At 52.9% G+C, this 19,330-nt stretch overlaps 1 protein-coding gene across 1 annotated transcript; it reads right to left on the bottom strand.

Moving 5' to 3' along the window:
• Positions 1-11,661: 11,661 nt before the first annotated feature.
• On the bottom strand, positions 11,662-19,066 carry RUSF1 (RUS family member 1). The gene is made up of 14 exons (XM_075848863.1): positions 19,030-19,066; positions 18,651-18,728; positions 18,399-18,513; positions 17,977-18,022; positions 17,869-17,901; positions 16,886-16,991; positions 16,373-16,474; positions 14,744-14,814; positions 14,327-14,511; positions 14,192-14,249; positions 13,997-14,067; positions 13,741-13,839; positions 13,162-13,233; positions 11,662-11,993 (listed from the first exon to the last, which is right to left on the bottom strand). Exons 1-14 carry the CDS (start codon positions 19,057-19,059, stop codon positions 11,905-11,907), a joined length of 1,155 nt encoding a protein of 384 aa, XP_075704978.1. The 5' UTR covers positions 19,060-19,066; the 3' UTR covers positions 11,662-11,904.
• Between the last annotated feature and the right edge of the window lie 264 nt (positions 19,067-19,330).

Below are 19,330 nucleotides of genomic sequence, written 5' to 3'. Positions count from 1 at the left end.
CCCGCTCAGTAACGGAACGCGTTTTCCGTGGATCAGTTTCAGTGTGAATTTACATTACAACGGGAAATCGATCAATCTGAGCGTCTCGGAAGGAGGAAGGGTCATCGTGCTGACGTGCCGGGGGCCGGGATTTCAGAAACTGACAGTATACGGAGAACGGTGCGACCGAGCCAAAACTTCCAGCGAAAGGGGATCCTGTGGACGTGATCTAATCATCAACACAACACGGTCAGAGGGGGATGGGAAGAGTCGAGGAACGGGCGGCGCACAATGTACTGAAGCCGAGGACAACGCTGCTGCTCCAACTGCGTCCGGTGTACACAGTACCAGCTGGTGGAGTGGTGGTGGCGGCTGTTTTCTGGGCGCACCCCGGCTCCTCGGACACCTGTGGAAGGACGTTTGGACAGCCGGGTTACCTGAGCGTTGGGGCCGAGCACGTTCATCCCGGCCCGGAAGCGGTTTATCCGACGGCAGAAGGAGACGTTACAGCGAGGCGCGATCCCGTCCGCAGGGACCAATGTTCCTGCAGAACAATTTCATCTCCTGGTGGAATCTATGAAACGATGAATTGCTGGACGGCGGCGCGTCAGTGTATATATCTGTATCCATATATCATCTGTATACTCCGGTCCTGCCATCAATGACCTCTAATGACCTGCAGCGCTGGAGTCCTGGCTCTGATCTGACCAGGTACAACACCTGCCATGTGTCCGTGTCCTCCGCGTTCTCCGTGTCCTCCGCGTCCTCCGCGTCCTCCGCGTTCTCCGTGTTCTCCGCGTCCTCCGTGTCCTCGTGGATTTCCTCCCACTTAATTGACCCCATCGTGTCGTGAGACCGGGAGATTATTGAGCTCCTGGGACAGATGTGAATGGCGACAATCTGTGGACAGGGCAGTGTAATATAATGGCGCCATATAAACATGCGCAACCCCCAGAAATACCATAAATAAGACAAGCACACAAATAGCTGGAAATAAAAGGCTGCGGTGCTTATTGGGGGCAACAAATATATTAAGAAACCTTTATCATCAACTTGAATAACGAAATAAATACGTCCAATACTGAAATGTCCGCTAAATAAGCACTTGTCCACCCAGCATGAGCTGCGCGACAACCCACTAACCCCACCAGGGGGAGCCTGTCCGTGAAAAAAGGAGGGTGGGCGGGGCTTCTGTCCATGAAAAAAGGAGGGTGGGCGGGGCTTCTGTCCATGGAAAAAGGAGGGTGGGCGGGGCTTCTGTCCATGAAAAAAGGAGGGTGGGCGGGGCTTGTCCATGGAAAAAGGAGGGTGGGCGGGGCTTCTGTCCATGAGAAAAGGAGGGTGGGCGGGGCTTCTGTCCATGGGAAAAAAGGGAGGGGGCGGGGCTTCTGTCCATGAAAAGAAGGCAGGAGGGTGGGGGGCGGGGCTTCTGTCCGTGAAAAAAGGAGGGTGGGCGGGGCTTCTGTCCGTGAAAAAAGGAGGGTGGGCGGGGCTTCTGTCCATGAAAAAAGATGTTTGGGCGAGGCTTTTGTCCATGAAAAAAAGGAAGGAGGGTGGGTGGGGCTTCTTCTTCGGAACAACTGCTGATTGGACCAGACACAAGGCCTTTTATCCTCCGGGATTTCCCGCTCTGTTGCCAACATCTGCCTGGTCACGAGGTCAAACCTTAGGAAACTTCCAGAACAAGGTAAATACCAAAACACACCCCACACAAGGGGTGTGGGAAGATACCAAGACACAAATAGGGGGAAAAGCAGAATATAGAACAAATGAGAACAGAATAAGGGAAAAGAAGGATAGAAAAAGAGGGAATCGGGGGTGCGAGTGATCCCATGTGTCCCCCCCCCCCGCTATGCGCTCTCAGGGCACGTTCACACACTTAACAAAAGACGTCTGAAAATACGGAGCTGATCTCAGAGCCTCTGATTTTCAGCCATTTTTGAAGCAGAAAATGAAATTTGGAGCCCCAAGAAGGGATCGGCTCCGTTTTTTTAAACAGCGGCGTAAAAAGACGCCCCCCGTATGATGGGCAGATGTTTGTAGGTGTTCAGCTTCCGTTTTTTCAGGCTTTTCTGAGGTGTAAACTCCCCGAAATACGCTGGGAAACTGCGTGTGAACAGACCCTCAAGGGGGGCCCCTCAGAGGGAAATAAATAATGATTGGTGAATCAACACATAAGAAGGACCCGGGTGGCCAGTGATTGGCTGCAGACTCTTCTGCTGGACCCTCTGATGGAGCCGCCTGACCTTGGGAGCGATCGATCATGTCATACGCCCGTGCTGACCGCGTGCTCCGCAGCGCTATATAATGGTATCTTTACATGACTGGACTCTGGACCCCCCACCATCATTATCTCTCCATAGTTTATAGCATCGAGTGATATCACTGGGGAGCGAAACGTCACTGATAGGACGACCATGAACATCCGCTAAATCTGGGGTCATGTAAAGTGCTGAGGGTCTCGTCGCAATGAGTCTGAGGGTATCGTCGCAATGAATCTGAGGCTCTCGTCGCAATGAGTCTGAGGGTCTCGCCGCAATGAGTCTGAGGGTCTCGTCACAATGAGTCTGAGGGTCTCGTCACATTGAGTCTGAGGGTCTCGTCGCAATGAATCTGAGGCTCTCGTCGCAATGAGTCTGAGGGTCTCGTCGCAATGAATCTGAGGCTCTCGTCGCAATGAGTCTGAGGGTCTCGCCGCAATGAATCTGAGGGTCTCGCCGCAATGAATCTGAGGGTCTCGTCACATTGAGTCTGAGGGTCTTGTCGCAATGAGTCTGAGGGTCTCGTCACAATGAGTCTGAGGGTCTCGTCACAATGAATCTAAGGGTCTCGTCAGTGAGGTGGATAAGTGTAGGACGCCAGGTAATAGAGGAAGGAGCTGCCCCCATCACTTGGGGGGGGCCGTGAATGAACAGCAATCACCACATATCACAGGCTCCGCTGACCTCACATATTACACTGGGCAGTGACATCATCATGGCCGCCTCTGGCAGGATTGCGCTATAAGGCCCGTCGGAACAGAACGCCATTTTCTGCTTCTGATTTTTCAACTGTTTACAGCCCGAAAAACATCCAAAAATAAGCCGTGTGAACGTAGCCTAATACTAAAACCAAACGTGGCGGCCCCGGCGTTAAATATGAGACCTCACAAGACACAAGATCCACGTAAAGCCCCCGTGTGTTGCTGCCGCGTACTTATTATCACGCCCCCGGCTCTTCATTATTATTCTGCGCACTGTTCCCTTTTTTGTACCTTCACATTTAATATCTACCAGAAACGGGTTCTCACATTGTTTGCGACTCTGGAGACTCTTTACCGGATGTGCGCGGAGCCGGGGGGGGGGGGGGGGGTCTGTAAAGCAAGCGTGGCGCGCCGGCTACAGGTCACAAGGTCTGATTCCCCTTTACATCTCGAGGCCTTTTCCACACGTCCCACAGATTCTTACTGGGCGGAAGTTTGAGGAATTGTCTCTGGATGAAGCGGGTGGAGCTGCCACGTGGACAGGCCGGATGTGGAGGCCACAGAAGATTCAGCCTTAGATAAGAAGTAGCGGGACATTGACCCTCAGACAGGACAATATGGTCTGTATCTACACTGTATCCTGTATATAGAGCGGCTGTATCTACACTGTATCCTGTATATAGAGCGGCTGTATCTACACTGTATCCTGTATATAGAGCGGCTGTATCTACGCTGTATCCTGTATATAGAGCGGCTGTATCTACGCTGTATCCTGTATATAGAGCGGCTGTATCTACGCTGTATCCTGTATATAGAGCGGCTGTATCTACGCTGTATCCTGTATATAGAGCGGCTGTATCTACGCTGTGTCCTGTATATAGAGCGGCTGTATCTACACTGTATCCTGTATATAGAGCGGCTGTATCCTGTATATAGAGCGGCTGTATCTACACTGTGTCCTGTATATAGAGCGGCTGTATCTACACTGTGTCCTGTATATAGAGCGGCTGTATCTACGCTGTATCCTGTATATAGAGCGGCTGTATCTACACTGTATCCTGTATATAGAGCGGCTGTATCTACACTGTATCCTGTATATAGAGCGGCTGTATCTACGCTGTATCCTGTATATAGAGCGGCTGTATCTACGCTGTGTCCTGTATATAGAGCGGCTGTATCTACACTGTATCCTGTATATAGAGCGGCTGTATCTACACTGTGTCCTGTATATAGAGCGGCTGTATCTACGCTGTATCCTGTATATAGAGCGGCTGTATCTACACTGTATCCTGTATATAGAGCGGCTGTATCTACACTGTATCCTGTATATAGAGCGGCTGTATCTACACTGTGTCCTGTATATAGAGCGGCTGTATCTACACTGTATCCTGTATATAGAGCGGCTGTATCTACACTGTGTCCTGTATATAGAGCGGCTGTATCTACACTGTATCCTGTATATAGAGCGGCTGTATCCTGTATATAGAGCGGCTGTATCTACACTGTGTCCTGTATATAGAGCGGCTGTATCTACGCTGCATCCTGTATATAGAGCGGCTGTATCTACGCTGTATCCTGTATATAGAGCGGCTGTATCCTGTATATAGAGCGGCTGTATGTACACTGTATCCTGTATATAGAGCGGCTGTATCTACACTGTATCCTGTATATAGAGCGGCTGTATCTACGCTGTATCCTGTATATAGAGCGGCTGTATCTACGCTGTATCCTGTATATAGAGCGGCTGTATCTACGCTGTATCCTGTATATAGAGCGGCTGTATCTACGCTGTATCCTGTATATAGAGCGGCTGTATCTACGCTGTGTCCTGTATATAGAGCGGCTGTATCTACACTGTATCCTGTATATAGAGCGGCTGTATCCTGTATATAGAGCGGCTGTATCTACACTGTGTCCTGTATATAGAGCGGCTGTATCTACACTGTGTCCTGTATATAGAGCGGCTGTATCTACGCTGTATCCTGTATATAGAGCGGCTGTATCTACACTGTATCCTGTATATAGAGCGGCTGTATCTACACTGTATCCTGTATATAGAGCGGCTGTATCTACGCTGTATCCTGTATATAGAGCGGCTGTATCTACGCTGTGTCCTGTATATAGAGCGGCTGTATCTACACTGTATCCTGTATATAGAGCGGCTGTATCTACACTGTGTCCTGTATATAGAGCGGCTGTATCTACGCTGTATCCTGTATATAGAGCGGCTGTATCTACACTGTATCCTGTATATAGAGCGGCTGTATCTACACTGTATCCTGTATATAGAGCGGCTGTATCTACACTGTGTCCTGTATATAGAGCGGCTGTATCTACACTGTATCCTGTATATAGAGCGGCTGTATCTACACTGTGTCCTGTATATAGAGCGGCTGTATCTACACTGTATCCTGTATATAGAGCGGCTGTATCCTGTATATAGAGCGGCTGTATCTACACTGTGTCCTGTATATAGAGCGGCTGTATCTACGCTGCATCCTGTATATAGAGCGGCTGTATCCTGTATATAGAGCGGCTGTATCTACACTGTGTCCTGTATATAGAGCGGCTGTATCTACACTGTGTCCTGTATATAGAGCGGCTGTATCTACACTGTATCCTGTATATAGAGCGGCTGTATCTACACTGTATCCTGTATATAGAGCGGCTGTATCTACACTGTATCCTGTATATAGAGCGGCTGTATCTACACTGTATCCTGTATATAGAGCGGCTGTATCTACACTGTGTCCTGTATATAGAGCGGCTGTATCTACACTGTGTCCTGTATATAGAGCGGCTGTATCTACACTGTATCCTGTATATAGAGCGGCTGTATCTACGCTGCATCCTGTATATAGAGCGGCTGTATCCTGTATATAGAGCGGCTGTATCTACACTGTGTCCTGTATATAGAGCGGCTGTATCTACACTGTGTCCTGTATATAGAGCGGCTGTATCTACACTGTATCCTGTATATAGAGCGGCTGTATCTACACTGTGTCCTGTATATAGAGCGGCTGTATCTACACTGTATCCTGTATATAGAGCGGCTGTATCTACGCTGTATCCTGTATATAGAGCGGCTGTATCCTGTATATAGAGCGGCTGTATCTACACTGTATCCTGTACATAGAGCGGCTGTATCTACGCTGTGTCCTGTACATAGAGCGGCTGTATCTACGCTGCATCCTGTATATAGAGCGGCTGTATCTACGCTGCATCCTGTATATAGAGCGGCTGTATCTACGCTGCATCCTGTATATAGAGCGGCTGTGTCTACGCTGTATCCTGTATATAGAGCGGCTGTGTCTACGCTGTATCCTGTATATAGAGCGGCTGTGTCTACGCTGTATCCTGTATATAGAGCGGCTGTGTCTACGCTGTATCCTGTATATAGAGCGGCTGTATCTACGCTGTATCCTGTATATAGAGCGGCTGTATCTACGCTGTATCCTGTATATAGAGCGGCTGTATCTACGCTGTGTCCTGTATATAGAGCGGCTGTATCTACGCTGTGTCCTGTATATAGAGCGGCTGTATCTACGCTGTGTCCTGTATATAGAGCGGCTGTATCTACGCTGTGTCCTGTATATAGAGCGGCTGTATCTACGCTGTATCCTGTATATAGAGCGGCTGTATCTACGCTGTATCCTGTATATAGAGCGGCTGTATCTACGCTGTGTCCTGTATATAGAGCGGCTGTATCTACGCTGTGTCCTGTATATAGAGCGGCTGTATCTACGCTGTGTCCTGTATATAGAGCGGCTGTATCTACGCTGTGTCCTGTATATAGAGCGGCTGTATCTACGCTGTGTCCTGTATATAGAGCGGCTGTATCTACGCTGTGTCCTGTATATAGAGCGGCTGTATCTACGCTGTGTCCTGTATATAGAGCGGCTGTATCTACGCTGTGTCCTGTATATAGAGCGGCTGTATCTACGCTGTGTCCTGTATATAGAGCGGCTGTATCTACGCTGTGTCCTGTATATAGAGCGGCTGTATCTACGCTGTGTCCTGTATATAGAGCGGCTGTATCTACGCTGTATCCTGTATATAGAGCGGCTGTATCTACGCTGTATCCTGTATATAGAGCGGCTGTATCTACGCTGTATCCTGTATATAGAGCGGCTGTATCTACGCTGTATCCTGTATATAGAGCGGCTGTATCTACGCTGTATCCTGTATATAGAGCGGCTGTATCTACGCTGTATCCTGTATATAGAGCGGCTGTATCTACGCTGTATCCTGTATATAGAGCGGCTGTATCCTGTATATAGAGCGGCTGTATCTACACTGTGTCCTGTATATAGAGCGGCTGTATCTACACTGTGTCCTGTATATAGAGCGGCTGTATCTACACTGTATCCTGTATATAGAGCGGCTGTATCTACGCTGTATCCTGTATATAGAGCGGCTGTATCTACGCTGTATCCTGTATATAGAGCGGCTGTATCTACGCTGTATCCTGTATATAGAGCGGCTGTATCTACGCTGTGTCCTGTATATAGAGCGGCTGTATCTACACTGTATCCTGTATATAGAGCGGCTGTATCCTGTATATAGAGCGGCTGTATCTACACTGTGTCCTGTATATAGAGCGGCTGTATCTACGCTGTGTCCTGTATATAGAGCGGCTGTATCTACGCTGTATCCTGTACATAGAGCGGCTGTATCTACGCTGTATCCTGTACATAGAGCGGCTGTATCTACGCTGTATCCTGTACATAGAGCGGCTGTATCTACGCTGTATCCTGTACATAGAGCGGCTGTATCTACGCTGTGTCCTGTATATAGAGCGGCTGTATCTACGCTGTGTCCTGTATATAGAGCGGCTGTATCTACGCTGTGTCCTGTATATAGAGCGGCTGTATCTACGCTGTGTCCTGTATATAGAGCGGCTGTATCTACGCTGTATCCTGTATATAGAGCGGCTGTATCTACGCTGTATCCTGTATATAGAGCGGCTGTATCTACGCTGTATCCTGTATATAGAGCGGCTGTATCTACGCTGTATCCTGTATATAGAGCGGCTGTATCTACGCTGTGTCCTGTATATAGAGCGGCTGTATCTACGCTGTGTCCTGTATATAGAGCGGCTGTATCTACGCTGTGTCCTGTATATAGAGCGGCTGTATCTACGCTGTGTCCTGTATATAGAGCGGCTGTATCTACGCTGTGTCCTGTATATAGAGCGGCTGTATCTACGCTGTGTCCTGTATATAGAGCGGCTGTATCTACGCTGTATCCTGTATATAGAGCGGCTGTATCTACGCTGTATCCTGTATATAGAGCGGCTGTATCTACGCTGTATCCTTTATATAGAGCGGCTGTATCTACGCTGTATCCTGTATATAGAGCGGCTGTATCTACGCTGTATCCTGTATATAGAGCGGCTGTATCTACGCTGTATCCTGTATATAGAGCGGCTGTATCTACGCTGTATCCTGTATATAGAGCGGCTGTATCTACGCTGTATCCTGTATATAGAGCGGCTGTATCTACGCTGTATCCTGTATATAGAGCGGCTGTATCTACGCTGTATCCTGTATATAGAGCGGCTGTATCCTGTATATAGAGCGGCTGTATCTACACTGTGTCCTGTATATAGAGCGGCTGTATCTACACTGTGTCCTGTATATAGAGCGGCTGTATCTACACTGTATCCTGTATATAGAGCGGCTGTATCTACACTGTATCCTGTATATAGAGCGGCTGTATCTACACTGTATCCTGTATATAGAGCGGCTGTATCTATGCTGTATCCTGTATATAGAGCGGCTGTATCTACGCTGTATCCTGTATATAGAGCGGCTGTATCCTGTATATAGAGCGGCTGTATCTACACTGTATCCTGTATATAGAGCGGCTGTATCTACACTGTATCCTGTATATAGAGCGGCTGTATCCTACACTGTATCCTGTATATAGAGCGGCTGTATCTACACTGTGTCCTGTATATAGAGCGGCTGTATCCTGTATATAGAGCGGCTGTATCTACACTGTATCCTGTATATAGAGCGGCTGTATCTACGCTGTATCCTTTATATAGAGCGGCTGTATCTACGCTGTATCCTGTATATAGAGCGGCTGTATCTACACTGTATCCTGTATATAGAGCGGCTGTATCCTACACTGTATCCTGTATATAGAGCGGCTGTATCTACACTGTGTCCTGTATATAGAGCGGCTGTATCTACACTGTATCCTGTATATAGAGCGGCTGTATCTACGCTGTATCCTGTATATAGAGCGGCTGTATCTACACTGTATCCTGTATATAGAGCGGCTGTATCTACACTGTGTCCTGTATATAGAGCGGCTGTGTCCTGTATATAGAGCGGCTGTATCTACACTGTATCCTGTATATAGAGCGGCTGTATCTACGCTGCATCCTGTATATAGAGCGGCTGTATCCTACACTGTATCCTGTATATAGAGCGGCTGTATCTACGCTGTGTCCTGTATATAGAGCGGCTGTATCTACGCTGTGTCCTGTATATAGAGCGGCTGTATCTACGCTGTGTCCTGTATATAGAGCGGCTGTATCTACACTGTGTCCTGTATATAGAGCGGCTGTGTCCTGTATATAGAGCGGCTGTATCTACACTGTATCCTGTATATAGAGCGGCTGAATCTACGCTGCATCCTGTATATAGAGCGGCTGTATCCTACACTGTATCCTGTATATAGAGCGGCTGTATCTACGCTGTATCCTGTATATAGAGCGGCTGTATCCTACACTGTATCCTGTATATAGAGCGGCTGTATCTACACTGTATCCTGTATATAGAGCGGCTGTATCTACGCTGTATCCTGTATATAGAGCGGCTGTATCTACACTGTGTCCTGTATATAGAGCGGCTGTGTCCTGTATATAGAGCGGCTGTATCTACACTGTATCCTGTATATAGAGCGGCTGTATCTACGCTGCATCCTGTATATAGAGCGGCTGTATCCTGTATATAGAGCGGCTGTATCTACACTGTATCCTGTATATAGAGCGGCTGTATCTACGCTGCATCCTGTATATAGAGCGGCTGTATCTACACTGTGTCCTGTATATATTGTGTCCGGCTGGATGAGGCGTCTTGACTTGTGAGATGAGGTTCAGGACCTGCAGCTTCCAGTCTCTTTTTTCTATAGTAATAGACTTGGATTGAGTCTCGTGGTCTCCGTTTTCACCTCTGTCTCCTTCTTGTGTCAGAAATTTTCTCCCATTACTCAAATAATAAAAATCCATAAGAGGCTGTGAATGTTTTCCAGGCTTCTTTGTCTTCTATGGGGAGAGAAGGGGCTGTATATGTATAATATTGATCCGTGAACAGCGGCACTGACACCGCTCGTCATCCAGAACCTCCTCACATGGAACCAGCCCCAGATATGAAGAGGCCAGAGGTGACCGCACTCGCCGACATCACCCTGAAATACTTACACAGGAGGGGCCCCCGAGAGATCAGTATAGCTGCATACATGAATATCCAGCGCAGGTCTCACTCACCTATACATATTACATACCTCTTACTATCCCACCTGCAAACCACAGTCGGGAGCGCCGCTCCCGACCCCCCCCCCCTCCACAGTCGGGAGCGCCGCTCCCGACCCCCCCCCCCTCCACAGTCGGGAGCGCCGCTCCCGACCCCCCCCCCCTCCACAGTCGGGAGCGCCGCTCCCGACCCCCCCCCCCTCCACAGTCGGGAGCGCCGCTCCCGACCCCCCCCCCCTCCACAGTCGGGAGCGCCGCTCCCGACCCCCCCCCCCTCCACAGTCGGGAGCGCCGCTCCCGACCCCCCCCCCCTCCACAGTCGGGAGCGCCGCTCCCGACCCCCCCCCCCTCCACAGTCGGGAGCGCCGCTCCCGACCCCCCCCCCTCCACAGTCGGGAGCGCCGCTCCCGACCCCCCCCCCCTCCACAGTCGGGAGCGCCGCTCCCGACCCCCCCCCTCCACAGTCGGGAGCGCCGCTCCCGACCCCCCCCCCTCCACAGTCCGGAGCGCCGCTTCCGATCCCCTCCACCGTACTAAGCACCGCTCCCGATCCCCTCCACCGTACTAAGCACCGCTCCCAATCCCCTCCACAGTCCTGAACGCCGCTTCCGATCCCCTCCACAGTACTGAGCGCGGCTCTCCAATCCTCTCTATAGTCCTCAGCCTCGCTCTTAATCCTCCCTCTACAGCACTGACCCCCTGCTCCCAATTCCCCCTCTGTGGTACTGAAGGCTGTCCTTGATCCCTCCTTTTTAGTCCTGACCACTGCTCCTGATCCCCTCTGTAGTCCTAAAGCCCTGCTTCAAATCCCCATTTGACAGTCCTGATCCCGCTCCCAATCCCTCTATGGTTCTGAACACTGGGCCAGATTCCTCCTCTACAGTCCCAGATACTGCTCATGATCCTTACTCCCAACTCCCCCTCTCTGGTCCTTAACGCTTTCTGCGATCCCTCACTACAGTCCGGAGAACTGCTCTTATCCCCTTTGCAGTCCTAAGTACTGTTTGTGATCCCTGGTCCCAATCCCCCCACTATGGTCGTGAAACACTGTCTGGGAACTTTCCTCCACAGTCCTAAGCACAGTTCCCTCTTTAGTCCTAAACTCTGCTCCTAATCCCCCCCCCCCCCCCCTCTACAATCCTGAACGCTGCACCAATTTGCCTCTTCAGTTTCAGGCACTGCTCCCCATCCCCTCTCAAGTCCCTAACTCTAGTCCTGATCACAACCCCTGCTCCCATCTACTCAGTCCAGGGGCTTATCCTTAGTCCTATCTCTAGTGGTGGGCACAGCTGCGGCCCCTCGTCACATGGAACTCTTCATTTTCTTACTCTCAGTATTAGGGAATATTTATATTCACATCAATGACGACAGATTTTGTTGCCTCCTTTTTCGCATGTAGGGGGTCCCGTGCATATCCATTAATATAATGAAACCCCCTCCCCTAATGCTTTCATGCCGGATTGTCCGATCTTTGTAGTCACAGCCCTTTATTTATGTCCCAATTCGCCCTCCAGTCATCAGAGTCCAAAAGATTTCGATCAGTCACCCAGCCGGACGCACGCAGACCTGAGAGAGAGAAGTGACTAAATGAGAGATCGCAACCAAGGGACCGCCGGAACATGGAAAAATCATGGCACCCGAGAACCTGCCCCGTACAGCCCACCCCCCAGAATCTTACCATACCCCCCACCCCCCGGAATCATACCGCGCACCCCACCCCCCGGAATCATACCGCGCACCCCACCCCCCGGAATCATACCGCGCAGCCCACCCCCCGGAATCATACCGCACAGCCCACCCCCCGGAATCATACCGTACACCCCACCCCCCCGGAATCATACCGCACACCCCACCCCCCGGTATCATACCGCACACCCCACCCCCCGGAATCATACCGCGCAGCCTCTCTCCCCCCCCCCCGGAATCATACCGCACAGCCCCACCCCCCCCCCCCCCCCGGAATCATACCGTACAGCCCACCCCCCAGAATCTTACCGTACCCCCCCCCCCAGAATCATACCGCACAGCCCACCCCCCGGAATCATACCGTGCACCCCCTCCCCCCAGAATCCTACCATACACCCCCCCCGGAATCATACCGCACACCCCACCCCCCGGAATCATACCGCGCAGCCTCTCCCCCCCCCCCCCAGAATCATACCGCACAGCCCACCCCCCCCCCCCGGAATCATACCGTACAGCCCACCCCCCAGAATCTTACCGTACCCCCCCCAGAATCATACCGCACAGCCCACCCCCCGGAATCATACCGTGCACCCCCTCCCCCCCAGAATCCTACCATACACCCCCCCCAGAATCATACATACACCCCCCCCCCAGAATCATACATACACCCCCCCCCCAGAATCATACATACACCCCCCCCCAGAATCATACATACACCCCCCCCCCAGAATCATACATACACCCCCCCCCAGAATCATACATACACCCCCCCCCCAGAATCATACATACACCCCCCCCCAGAATCATACATACACCCCCCCCCAGAATCATACATACACCCCCCCCCCAGAATCATACATACACCCCCCCCCCAGAATCATACATACACCCCCCCCCCAGAATCATACATACACCCCCCCCCCAGAATCATACATACACCCCCCCCCCAGAATCATACATACACCCCCCCCCCAGAATCATACATACACCCCCCCCCCAGAATCCTACCGTGGAACAAAAGAAAAGAGAAGAAAAACGTCTTAAATACCATGACAGAAGTCCGGGAACATGCGGCTGACTTGTCGGTGCGTCTCTGCCAGGATACTGTAGCGAGCCGGATCTGAAGAAACAGGATGTCATCATCATCATCATCAATATTCATCATCCATCAATCATCATCCTCATCAATCAATAATCCATCAATAACCCTCATCCTCAATCGTCATCAGTCATCATCAGTCATCATCAGTCATCATCAGTCATCATCAGTCATCATCAGTCATCATCAGTCATCATCAGTCATCATCAGTCATCATCAGTCATCATCAGTCATCATCAGTCATCATCATCCTCCATCTTCATCATTCTCCATCTTCATCATTCTCCATCTTCATCATTCTCCATCTTCATCATCCATATCAATCAATCATCATCATCATCATCATCATCATCATCATCAACCGCCACCACCATCCTCCTCTGTTCATAAACCGCTAGAAATGTAATGGTGTAAACAGGCCCCGGGGTCACTGCTGAACCTCCAAAATGTGAGGGGTGTAGAGAACCGCTGCACCAATCCCGGTCAGATGTGCATTGTACAGCAGTGCTGAGTCTGCGGCGCACACACCTGAGCACGAGGTTTTCCTGTTCAGAATCTCGGCGTGGACCACAGATCTGATGACGTCAGCGCTGCCGGCCCCCCGATGTAACACAACCGCAAGACCACCTGTGCACGAGAGGAAGACAGAGGATTCCTCCTATATTATATACTGAGCAGAGAGGAGGGGTACAATGCTGTGACCCCCTACTCACCTGTGTCTCTCCTCCATTATATACTGAGCAGAGGGGAGGGGAGGGGTACAATGCTGTGTCCCCCTACTCACCTGTGTCTCTCCTCCACCCCAGCAAGTACCGACAATCATTCCCTTTCTGTAAGAGATTGAGCTGTGAGACGCTGTAAGAGGAAGAGACAGTCCGTCAGCCACACCAGAGACAGTCCGTCAGCCACACCAGAGACAGTCCGTCAGCCACACCAGAGACATCCCTGGGCGGAGCCGCAGGGACAGCCGGGACTCTACCTGGAGACGACAGCATTCAGCGAGACACCAACATCGACCGAGACTTGTGAGCCGAGACCTGAAAACAACAACATAATTTACCACTTTCAGAGGCAGCGCCCCCCGCAGGCCGCCCACCACCCCCACTCTGCCCACCTGGGAACAGCGGCTCCTTGTGATTGGCTTGAGCTGGTCTCAGGATCTGTCCCTCCAGCAGGAAATGCTCCAACACTATGGCAAGCCGTGATTGGTTGAGCGTCTCCATGACTACTGAACGGACAGCGCGATAATTTGCATAGAGGTGCAGCCCCGTCAGGACGAGGAAGAGGAGGTGCGTTCCCCTGGAGAGAGAGGACGCCAAATGACCAGAGACTCCGGATACAGAGCGCACGACGACGAGACGTTCCTGCGGTTATTATTGATATCACGGGGGCCGACTAGTGCGAGAACATGACCAGGAGGAGGGGCAGGGGGTCTTCATTCATCAGGACCACTCCTTATAGCGGGGGAGGCCGCAGCCAATCAGACGCTGCCCCTGCCGGACCCGCGGTATCTACGGATGACACCACTCACCACAGACTGTCAGACACCAGGGGAACGAGCAGAAGACTGACGAGGAGTCCGGCCAGATTCACCAGCGTCTCCTGGGGGGGAGAAGAGACGGTTACACTGCAGCGGGGGAGGGGGGAGAAGAGACGGTTACACTGCAGCGGGGGAGGGGAGAAGAGACGGTTACACTGCAGCGGGGGAGGGGAGAGAAGAGACGGTTACACTGCAGCGGGGGAGGGGAGAGAAGAGACGGTTACACTGCAGCGGGGGAGGGGAGAAGAGACGGTTACACTGCAGCGGGGGAGGGGAGAAGAGACGGTTACACTGCAGCGGGGGAGGGGAGAGAAGAGACGGTTACACTACAGCGGGGGAGGGGAGAGAAGAGACGGTTACACTGCAGCGGGGGAGGGGAGAGAAGAGACGGTTACACTGCAGCGGGGGAGGGGAGAAGAGACGGTTACACTGCAGCGGGGGAGGGGAGAAGAGACGGTTACACTGCAGCGGGGGAGAGAAGAGACGGTTACACTGCAGCGGGGGAGGGGAGAAGAGACGGTTACACTGCAGCGGGGGAGGGGAGAAGAGACGGTTACACTGCAGCCGGGGGGAGGGGAGAAGAGACGGTTACACTGCAGCGGGGGAGGGGAGAGAAGAGACGGTTACACTGCAGCGGGGGAGGGGAGAGAAGAGACGGTTACACTGCAGCGGGGGAGGGGAGAGAAGAGACGGTTACACTGCAGCGGGGGAGGGGAGAGAAGAGACGGTTACACTGCAGCGGGGGAGGGGAGAGAAGAGACGGTTACACTGCAGCGGGGGAGGGGAGAGAAGAGACGGTTACACTGCAGCGGGGGAGGGGAGAGAAGAGACGGTTACACTGCAGCGGGGGAGGGGAGAGAAGAGACGGTTACACTGCAGCGGGGGAGGGGAGAGACGGTTACACTGCAGCGGGGGAGGGAGAGAAGAGACGGTTACACTGCAGCGGGGGAGGGGAGAGAAGAGACGGTTACACTGCAGCTGGGGGGAGGGGAGGACAGAAGAGACGGTTACACTGCAGCCGGGGGAGGGGAGAAGAGACTGTTACACTGCAGCCGGGGGGAGGGGAGAAGAGACGGTTACACTGCAGCCGGGGGGAGGGGAGGACAGAAGAGACGGTTACACTGCAGCTGGGGGGAGGGGAGGACAGAAGAGACGGTTACACTGCAGCCGGGGGAGGGAGGACAGAAGAGACGGTTACACTGCAGCCGGGGGAGGGGAGAAGAGACGGTTACACTGCAGCCGGGGGGAGGGGAGGACAGAAGAGACGGTTACACTGCAGCTGGGGGGAGGGGAGGACAGAAGAGACGGTTACACTGCAGCCGGGGGAGGGGAGGACAGAAGAGACGGTTACACTGCAGCCGGGGAGGGGAGAAGAGACGGTTACACTGCAGCCGGGGGAGGGGAGAAGAGACGGTTACACTGCAGCCGGGGGGAGGGGAGAAGAGACGGTTACACTGCAGCCGGGGGAGGGGAGGACAGAAGAGACGGTTACACTGCAGCCGGGGGGAGGGAGGACAGAAGAGACGGTTACACTGCAGCCGGGGGGAGGGGACAGAAGAGACGGTTACACTGCAGCGGGGGCCGGGACCCTCCGCTTCTGTGGCGAGGTTTAGGGCTCACCTGGCTCCCATCCTTCGCACACACGTCAGCCATGTTGTCTCTCCTGGCCTGGTGCACGGTGAGCGCGGCACGTGTCGCCCCTCCCGCCACTCCCACAATGCACTGCACAGGAACAAACGTAAAACCTCATGAACAGACAGAGGCCGGGTTCACACGACCATGTTACGACTGTAATGGACGGAACGTATTTCGGCCGGAAAACCCGGACCGGACACAGTGCAGGGAGCCGGGCTCCTATCATAGTTATGTACGACTGTAGGAGTCCCTGCCTCTCTGCAGGACAACTGTCCCGTACTGAAAACATGATTACAGGGACAGTTGTCCTGCAGAGAGGCAGGGACTCCTAGCGTGGTACATAACTATGATAGGAGCCCGGCTCCCTGCAGTGTGTCCGGTCCGGGTTTTCCGGCCGAAATACGTTCCGTCCATTACGGGCGTAACATGGTCGTGTGAACCCAGCCAGAAAGTAGCAGACAGAGGATCGGCAGCGCACCGGCGGGGGGAGGGGCCTACCTTACATACTCCCGCAGTGCACACAGTCAGAGTGAAGCATGATGGGAAAACAGGAGCCAAGATCTCAATAAACATCGCCAGATCATTCAACACGTCGGCAAACAGCCTGAAAAACAGGAGGAGACCCCGATATTAACCGCTTCAGGCCGGACCCCCGATATTAACCGCTTCAGGCCGGACCCCCGATATTAACCGCTTCAGGCCGGACCCCCGATATTAACCGCTTCAGGCCGGACCCCCGATATTAACCGCTTCAGGCCGGACCCCCGATATTAACCGCTTCAGGCCGGACCCCCGATATTAACCGCTTCAGGCCGGACCCCCGATATTAACCGCTTCAGGCCGGACCCCCGATATTAACCGCTTCAGGCCGGACCCCCGATATTAACCGCTTCAGGCCGGACCCCCGATATTAACCGCTTCAGGCCGGACCCCGCTCCCACATTTTTAACATGCGTTAAACGGCTGTAATTTTTTATTTGCTGAGCGGGCGACGCGTTTCGGGTGATTTTTGTGAGTAACGCAGGTTTCCAGTTCCACTAATGCGATCTCAATCATTTATATTTCTTGGCCAGCCCGTCAGTGCTGTTAATTCTGGCTATTCCTGCCATTTCTCTACTTAGACTATGTCACGGGCTTCAAGGACCACGACTGACCGCCGGGCGGTCCTAAAGCAGTTGAATCAATCGGTTGTCAAGGCCCCGCCCCTTCAACCAGCATTAGTCCACATTGACCTGGAGCAAAATATGTGAAATATAAAGTGAAAAGAACCCAAAATCCACCGTTCAGATCTGCGGCGCTGCAGAAACGACCAATAGCACATTTATAATGGGAAATATTCGCAAAGTCGCTTGATTTTTCCTTTTAGGTGCATTAGAGCAATAAACAAAACCATATTGTGAGATGCCGGACGCTCCACCCTGAATGGCGACACCGGTCACCGGAGCGCGGCACTATGGGTCATACTGAACCTCACACGTTACCTCCATCGCTTGGCATCACAGTCAAGACGGCACCTGAGAACGACAAATCTCATCACCGTCATTTCATACACACAAAAAGCTTCGACTACAGTCACCACAATCTCATACCCCTTCATCCAGGCGAAGAGAATGCGTCCAACCATCCCGGTGCCATCTACACAGCGAGGAGAACACGGGTCAGAAACCACGAGAGTGACAGAGGAGGAGGGGGCGACAGAGGAGGAGGAGGGGGCGACAGAGGAGGAGGAGGGGGCGACAGAGGAGGGGGCCACAGGAGGAGGGGGCCACAGGAGGAGAGGGGGGGCCACAGAGGAGAGGGGGGGCCACAGAGGAGAGGGGGGGGCCACAGAGGAGAGGGGGGGCCACAGAGGAGAGGGGGGGCCACAGAGGAGAGGGGGAGCCACAGAGGAGGAGAGCCACAGAGGAGGAGAGCCACAGAGGAGGAGAATCACAGAGGAGGAGAGCCACAGAGGAGGAGAGCCACAGAGGAGGAGAGCGTCAGAAACCAGAGGAGAAGAGAGAACATGCACCTCGAAGGATCCACGTGATGGTGGCGGCTGTCACAGTGGCTGAGCTGTCACCAACGCCTGATCCACGGAGAAGAGCATGAGTGGCCAAAGAGCCCGTCACACTGCTGGAAAATGCCTGGAGGGCAACCAAAAGGAGAGGTTAGAGACCACCCATGAAACACGGATTTCATCACCCACAACACGTGGAAGTCGTGACCCACAATACACACATCACCACCACCACCCACAGCTACAACACACATCACCACCCACCTGCAGTGTGTCCCAGAGCTGATACTCCAAGTAATCGTCACTGACACTGTCCGGAAAACCATGAGGGAGGAACAGACTCTGGAACAGATGAATGGCGACAGTCACATGACGCAGGCCCCTTACACAGTGTGACTCCACCAACAGAAGAGAACGCCACCCCTCTATAAATCCCACCCGGCTAGGTCTACTCTGCACCTCTACATCTTACACCCTCATAATGACGGGTTTTTAGGGTGTAGCTAGAGCTGGTGGCTGTGGACCACATCATGAACCCGGCGGCCACACCCCGAGGAAGGAGGAACAAAGGTAGGGTGTCCACCAGGTGATAAGCGGCGCAGGTTACAAGGAGCTGTAGTGACAAATAGTAATGGGGTCTCACCGTGATGCAGTCCCTCACTGGGTGGTACATGTTTTCGGAGCGTCCTCCACCGTGACCCTCCACCGTGACCCTCCACCGTGACCCTCCACCGTGACCCTCCACCGTGACCCTCCACCGTGACCCTCCACCGTGACCCTCCACCGTGACCCCTCCTCTGTGCCCCTCCACCGTGACCCCTCCTCGTCCCCTCCACCGTGACCCCTCCTCTGTGCCCCTCCACCGTGACCCCTCCTCTGTGCCCCTCCACCGTGACCCCTCCTCTGTGCCCCTCCTCTGTGCCCCTCCTCTGTGCCCCTCCACC

The sequence above is a fragment of the Rhinoderma darwinii genome, unplaced genomic scaffold, assembly GCF_050947455.1.
Source record: "Rhinoderma darwinii isolate aRhiDar2 unplaced genomic scaffold, aRhiDar2.hap1 Scaffold_525, whole genome shotgun sequence".
In the NCBI taxonomy this organism is placed as follows: domain Eukaryota; kingdom Metazoa; phylum Chordata; class Amphibia; order Anura; family Rhinodermatidae; genus Rhinoderma; species Rhinoderma darwinii.
Note: the sequence above shows the minus strand (reverse complement) of the source record. Positions and strands in the feature narration are given on the sequence as shown.